The 6,712-nt window shown below is 50.3% G+C and overlaps 1 protein-coding gene across 4 annotated transcripts in view; it reads left to right on the top strand.

The window, feature by feature from the left end:
- The first annotated feature begins 11 nt into the window (after nucleotides 1–11).
- TMEM70 (transmembrane protein 70) overlaps nucleotides 12–6,712 on the top strand; it is a 31,566-nt gene continuing 24,865 nt past the window's right edge. Inside the window, exons 1-3 of one of the 4 annotated variants that reach the window (XR_009460705.1) lie at nucleotides 12–509; nucleotides 976–1,266; nucleotides 4,125–4,233. Coding sequence is in view for 3 of the 4 variants with exons in the window: in XM_014606803.2 (XP_014462289.1) it covers nucleotides 2,750–2,887; nucleotides 4,125–4,233 (247 nt within the window). In the remaining variant the exon portion in view is untranslated. Of the gene's footprint in view, nucleotides 510–975; nucleotides 1,267–2,720; nucleotides 2,888–4,124; nucleotides 4,234–6,712 lie in introns of those variants that run through there. The other 3 variants (XM_059723967.1, XM_019498562.2, XM_014606803.2) reach the window with 3 other exon arrangements.

Genomic DNA, 6,712 nt, shown 5'->3' with positions numbered 1-6,712 from the left:
CGCCCCACACACGTGGGTGGGGCGGGGGATTCTAGGGGCCGCTCCACCATGTTAGAGCAGGGGGATTCGCGGGGCAGTGCAGTGCGGTGCCACGGCTGCACCTAGTGCTAACTAACCCATCAGGCTTTCCAGAGTAGGGGCTTGGTTTAAATGTTATGAAACGCTAAAAGTCTGCTCCTTTTGGGACTAATGGTACTCGTCTGACCCTGGAGGCTTGTCTCTTGACACAGTTATTTCAACAATTGCAAGGGCTGCAAAGTTACAGTAACATGCTGAAGGACAGCCAACATGGTTTAATGTCTGACCAATCTCATCTTCCTTGGAGACAATCCCCAACCCTGGAAGTCTGCAAGAGACTCGCCAGACACCTTGCTGGGGTTGGACTCCATGATCTTTCAAGGTCCCTTCCAGCCCTTGATTTCTATGATGTCTATGATGATATGGCACTTCTCACTCGAAGGTGTCTTGAGACAATTGCAACTAGAGACTAGAGAGAGGAGACTAAAGAGGTGAGGCCTGTTCAATTTGGAAGAGATGCTGGGGGGGGCATGGATAAGGGTTTACAAAACTGAGAGCTGGAGGTGAGAGCTCTTGCATTGCCAAGAGCCAAAATCACCTTTTTCCATACATGTGGGACAGTTTATAACACAAAGTATCACGTGTTTACTGGGAATAGGCTGGGGTTCAGAAATTAAAAAAAAAAAACAGACCAAAACAATCATACTGTATCACAAGAAAACAGTATTCTTAAATTAAAAAATGATGTGGGGGTCAATGTAACTATTCTGGGGCCTAACCCATTATTTTTGGCAATATAGAAATGGAGTTCCGAGTCTCTTGGACATCCAGAAAATAAGTGCTCACACCTGTAAGACTGCCATAAAGCTCCTGCACGACACTAGGCAAGCTACCAAAATCAATGATCAGTTCTCCAAGGCAGGGTTAACTATTAGATGCTCCTTTCTCTTCTTGCAGTTACTGGAGCTGTGACAGGCTGACAGCACAGCTTACAGTGTCTCCTGGCACTTGCTCCTTTTGTGACGAGAGGGGGACCCTGGCATACTTATCTATCTGGAGTCAGCTGAGCTGAAGTTCCTACTTTGGCTTCTCAAGAACCTCTTGGTAAGGTTCTGGTTGTCTCTTTCTGTGCACCTCCTGATTTACTCCCTCCTCATCTGTGGCCCCATAGAGCTTTGAGACATACTTCCTCCTGGCATTGGCCATAAGGACCATCGGACCAAACAAGGAACCTTGACAGGGGATGCTGTGAGTAACTTTTTCTCTTCTGTAGTCTCACATATTTGGGCTGAGCCCCCCTAAGCAGGTCTGCTAGTTCTTTGAAATGTGATAACTGTGGGTGACATTGGTGGCTTTTCTGTTTTCCCTCCCCTAATTTGAAACCTATGGCCTCATTTCCATATCCATTTTTTCATCACCTTTCCCCATATTTAATTGGGCTCTAGTTTCACGTCCCTGGCTAGGAGTCATAGATTATAGTCTCCTTTTGAATGCAGCCCTGATTCTTTCCTAAAGCTGCTCCAAACTATACAGTGAACAGAAGTTTAGGGCTGGAAGAGACCTCATGATATCGTTGGGTCTAGCCCCCCTGCTCTGGGCAGGAAAGACTGCTGGGATCAAACACATCTATGCTTTAGATAGGGATGATCCTGCCTTAGGCAGGGGTTTGGACTAATGACCTCTGGAGGACCCTTCCAGCCACGGTTGGAATTATGGGGGAGTTTTTTGGGGGGGAGTTGAGCCCCCCCCCAATAAAAGATGAGAGCCCACCCATAAGAGACAAGAACCCCCCTGTGGGCCAGTCAGGCTGCGCCTTTCTAAGCAGCTCAGGTGACGGCCATGGCTCCTTCTGGCTGCCATCACTGCAGACCCCGCCCCACCCCCCAAGAGTTGATGGGTAATTCGAACCCAGCTTCAAGCCCCACATCTCTTCTCTGTGATTCTATGAACGAATGAATGAATGGACGATGAATGAATGAACATGCACAGAAGGGAACAAATCTACATGGGCCTTAATTCTCACGTGCGTGTCTGAAATTCTGCACCTTCCATTTTGCAACCTCAACAATACTTTTATAGTGGAGCTTTTTCGTGTGCCTAATATAGGCCTGTTTCCTGACCTGCAAAATGGGATCATTGCTAATCCTTTGGCCTCTACCTATGGAGGATATCACTTCTTCAGCAAGCCCTTGTAGTTGACGATGATTGTCTTCCCTGAATGTCTTATCTGTGGGTCGAAGGATGGCCGATCTGGGGCGGACGCACTCTGTCGCAGCTCAGGCACTTGTTTCCCTGCAAGTCTGTAACGACTTGGCCTTATTGCATGGAGTACTGTACAGTTAGGCTGGCTTCCCCTCCCCCAGCCTTGACTGACCTCCAGTCATGTTACTATTTAGGCCCCAGCTCCTCAGAAGACTAACTTGCGCTGTCCCCTCAGCGCAGTGCGGCGGCAGCGCTCAGAGGTGCTACTTCGGCAGCAACGAAAGCACGTGGCGCTCACACAAGACGCAATGGCTTGTTCTTTCATCCCGGCCAAGCGGCGCGGGCCCCGCGGTGCTACAGGACCAAGGGGCGGTGCGAGGCCGTGCAGTGGGGCGGGCGGCGGTCGAGCCCGAACCGGAGCACCCTGCCATACTGTGGGCCCGGGCCCCGCCCACCGGCGCCCGCATTGGAGGAGGCCACGCCCCGCCGCCCAATCGCTAGCAGGGAGGGCGGGAGCCGCGCCGCGGACATGGCGCTGCTGCTGCTGGCCGCGCGTGGTGTGCTCCGGGCCCGGCCGCTGGGTTCGTGGCTGCGGAGCGCCGGGCTCGGCACGCCTGCCGGCTGCTGCCCGGCTTCGCGTCCTTGCGGGGTCCTTCGGAGGGAGCAGGTGCAGGGCCGGGCATGGGGAGGGGACGAGAGGTGGCTCCGCTTGCCCCGGGCGGAGATGAGAAGCGAGGCCCTGGGTGCGGGCTTGCAGCACGGAGCTGCCTTCCCCCAGCCCCTAATGCTTCCACTGGCACCACAGCCACAAGGTTTGGGGGGGGGGGGCGCTGGGAACAGGGTCCAGGATGGGGGGTGGGAGAGAGATGTCCCTGCAGGGACCAGGACCCTTGCCTTGCTGGGAGCGGCAGTCCTTCGGAAACAATGGCCCAAATCCCAAGGATTTGCCTGAAAATAAATCACGGTCCTTTAAAAGCATAACGTTGGTTGTACTCGCTTTCCAGTTCTGTAATTGCTGGGGCTAGAAACTTGCCTGCATTGGAAAACCAAGATGGGAGGACAGGACTCTGGGAGCAGGGGCTGGGAGGAAGCTGGCAAACAAGGGGAGGCTCGTAGTCAAGGCTCAGGAGCAGACAGCGTCAGGGACGGATTGAGGGGGATTGTTCTTGTGATGAGCTAGGGTTGTTTAGAACTGGGCTGAGAAGGGGGAGAGGGGCGGGGAGTTAATAGCAGCTTTCCACGACCTTTCAGGACGGCTCCAGAGAGGATGGAACTAGACTGTTCTCGGTGGTGGCAGATGATAGAACAAGGAGCAACAGTCTCAAGTTGCAACAAAGGAGATTTAGTTTAGAAATCAGGAAAAAAACTTCCTCGCTAGGAGGGTAGTAAAGCATTGGAACAGGTTACCTAGAGAGGTTGTGGACCCTCCATCTGCGGAGGTTCTTAAGATGCAGCTAGACAGCCTTGGCTGGGACGATCTAGTTGAGGCTTGCCTTGAGCAGGGGGTTGGAGTAGATGACCTCCTGACGTCCTTTCCAACCCTAGCTTACTCTGATTCTATGATTTATGCAGTACACTGTTGAGATTAAGAGCCTCTTACAGTATCAGGGCCTTGGAGTAGATTTGAACTGCTGTTCCAGCAGGAAAAATCAGATAGCAGTGTACATTATACAGATCTTTAGAGTGATTAAATTAGTAATGTAATTTAAGTGGTATCTGTTAGATATTTGTTGGATTTACTTGCTCTGTGTCTTGCTACATTTAGGTTTTAGCCTCTCCCTTGAGAAAGCAGGAAAGTCAAGTCATTCAAATATCTATGTTAGGAGAAAATTTCTCTTTAATCTCACATGTATTGAAAATGGGGACTAATGCTTCATTTGCCACATGCTGCTTTCATCCTGTAGGTGATACTTTCTCCTGTAGTGGCTGTTCGTGGCCATAGCACATTTCTGCACAAAGAGTCTGGAGATGGGAGACTTGTTTATACTGGGAATTTGGCAAAGGTTGTTTTAGGTATGTAAATGGAGTTGGAGTAGAATTTATTTTGTTTGGTTTGTAAATGTTTCTTTAAAAAGAAGTTGCCACTAAGAAATATACATCTCTAGTTGGATGTACAAAGGTCTGGATTCTTGTGCCCTATGCCGCAGCATTGCCAATTTTAGAGACAACATCATTACAATGAAATGTACTTAAGTTTTCTGTCTCTTAATTTTTGTCTAGCCTTTTGTGAGGCAGTGGTCGCGCTTACATGAGTGGCTGACTGTTCAGTTGTTACTGGGCAGTCATTTAGTACTTGTTTAACCAAGTATTAAATGACTGCGCAACCTGTCGCTGCACAGTTATTTTTGGACACTACTACGCAGCAACATCTCATGTAGACATGCCCATTTTGTGCTACCACCATTTCCTGATAAATTGAATAATGTGGGTTTTGGCTCCTGTTGTCAGTTTCCTTCTCTGCACTAGCCTCTGTCCAGCAGTCAGTTCTGTTCGCCTATCTTCATGTTAGTTCTGCCTCCTTTGGTCTTGTCAATCGTGTCCTCGTTCCCAGTCATTTTTTCTCCTGCAGTTCCCTTATTCCTCATCTCCCTTTCCCAGGCTTGGTTCCTTCATCACCTTCCCATACTGGGTGTCTCAAGAACAGAAGGGAAGAGCTTGCAAATTAAAAGGTCTTTTGAAATTCTGTTCATAGGGTTTTAATTCTATTTTTATTTAGCCATAAAGCTTACATAAACATTCACTTTCTTTACTAAGCTACTAACACTTTGCTAGGCTTATTTCACCTCCCTTGAAACTAGAGATGACATTTTTGCTAAATAAATTGATTATTTTTCTTAATTTATCTATAGCCTCTAAAACAGGCTTGTCCAACATTTGGCCCGTAGGCCATCATGTGGCCCGCCAAGCTGTTTTCTGAGGCCCGAGGTGCTGTGATGGGAAACGAAAGTAAACACTGTTTACTTTCGTTCCCACCCCTTGTCCCTCCCCCAGCCCCTCAGCAGATTCCTCATGCCTGCTGAAGGGCTGGGGGGAAGGGACAAGGTTCCCACATGCACCGCGTCAGCTTGACATTGCCAATGCAGTGCGTGTGGGAAGAGGAGTAGCCATGTGCCGCTCGGGACAGGATGAGCCCAGGTGGAGCAGCAGGGGCTCAGCTGCACTTTTCCCCTACCTGCGCTGGTCAGTCCCGAGCGGCACACGGCTCCGCCACCACTTCTTCTGGCTGGTGCCGACTCAGTCGGGTCTGTCCCATCCAGAGCAGTATGCAGCTGAAGCCTGATTCCCATGTGCTGCTGGGGACCGGAGGAGGAGCCCGGCTGGGTCAGCACCGGCCAGCAGAAGCAGTGGTGGAGCCATGTGCCGCTTGGACTCATCGGCGCAGGTAGGGGGAAAATGCAGCTCAGCCTCTGCTGCTCCGGCCAGGTTCGTCCCATCCCGAGCGGCACACGGCTCCGCCACTGCTTCTGCTGGCCAGTGCAGATCCGGCCGGGCTCCTCCCGTCCTCAGTAGCTCATGGGAAGCTGGCTTCATCAGCATGCTGCTCCGAATGGGATGGACCCAGCCGGGTCAGCACTGGCCAGGAAAAGTGGCATGCAGCTGAAGCTGGCTTCCCACATGCTGCTGGGGATGGGAGGAGCCCGACCGGGTCTGCACCGGCCAGCAGATTGGTATAACGTGACAAGCCTATGGTTGGTCAGGCTCCCTAGATCTGAGACCTGATGTAGGCTATGGCACAGAGACTCACTCTGGAACAACGTGCTAATAAACTTGTGTCTGTACCTGCCAGGAACCCAAGTAGCAGGTGGTTGATACCTGGTAAGCTCATGTGAGTAAAGACTGCTTGTTGTTTTCTGTGTGGCCTTCAAAATGTTTTTATCTTACTAAAATATGCCATACTTTGTGAAAGTCATTGCCGCTGTATGAGAAAGTAGAATCATAGCCACTGAACTAAATTCATGCCCTGTGGGAATAATCACAATTCAGCAAAATGGGTGGGAAAGAAAAGCCGGAGTTCTAAGTGTGCACCCTAAAAGAGGCCATGAAAGAGTCAGAAGCACAACCTTAGAACCAGGACAGCTATCCGGTGATGGCAGTGCAGTAGGCATGATGGGAATCCTCTACTCTCATGAGATTTAGGAAAGCAAGAGGACATGAGAGCAACATGTAGGCAGAGACAGTGTAGGGCCTTGGAGCCATGTTAATAAGTGAGGACAACTGTGTTCCCACTCTGGTCAGTGACTAATTGTGGGTACAGCTTCACTAGCTTCAAGCAACTCAAACCTGCTGCCAAAAAATAAGCCCTTCCTACCCACTTACACTTTCCCTGCTCTGAACTGGAAATGAGGCAGTGAGAGCCCTTCTAGGGTGGTCCAAGGACAGTAGAAGCAGATCACACACAGAGAGTGAGAGATGTTCCCAGAATGTCCTCACCACCACATTTCTTCTGAAAAGCAGGGATATCCTGAGGTTCATTTAATGTTTGTAAAATGCT

The sequence above is a fragment of the Alligator mississippiensis genome, chromosome 3 (genome assembly GCF_030867095.1).
Source record: "Alligator mississippiensis isolate rAllMis1 chromosome 3, rAllMis1, whole genome shotgun sequence".
NCBI lineage: Eukaryota > Metazoa > Chordata > Crocodylia > Alligatoridae > Alligator > Alligator mississippiensis.
The sequence above is the reverse complement of the archived record's forward strand: the minus strand, read 5'-3'. Positions and strand labels throughout refer to the sequence as shown.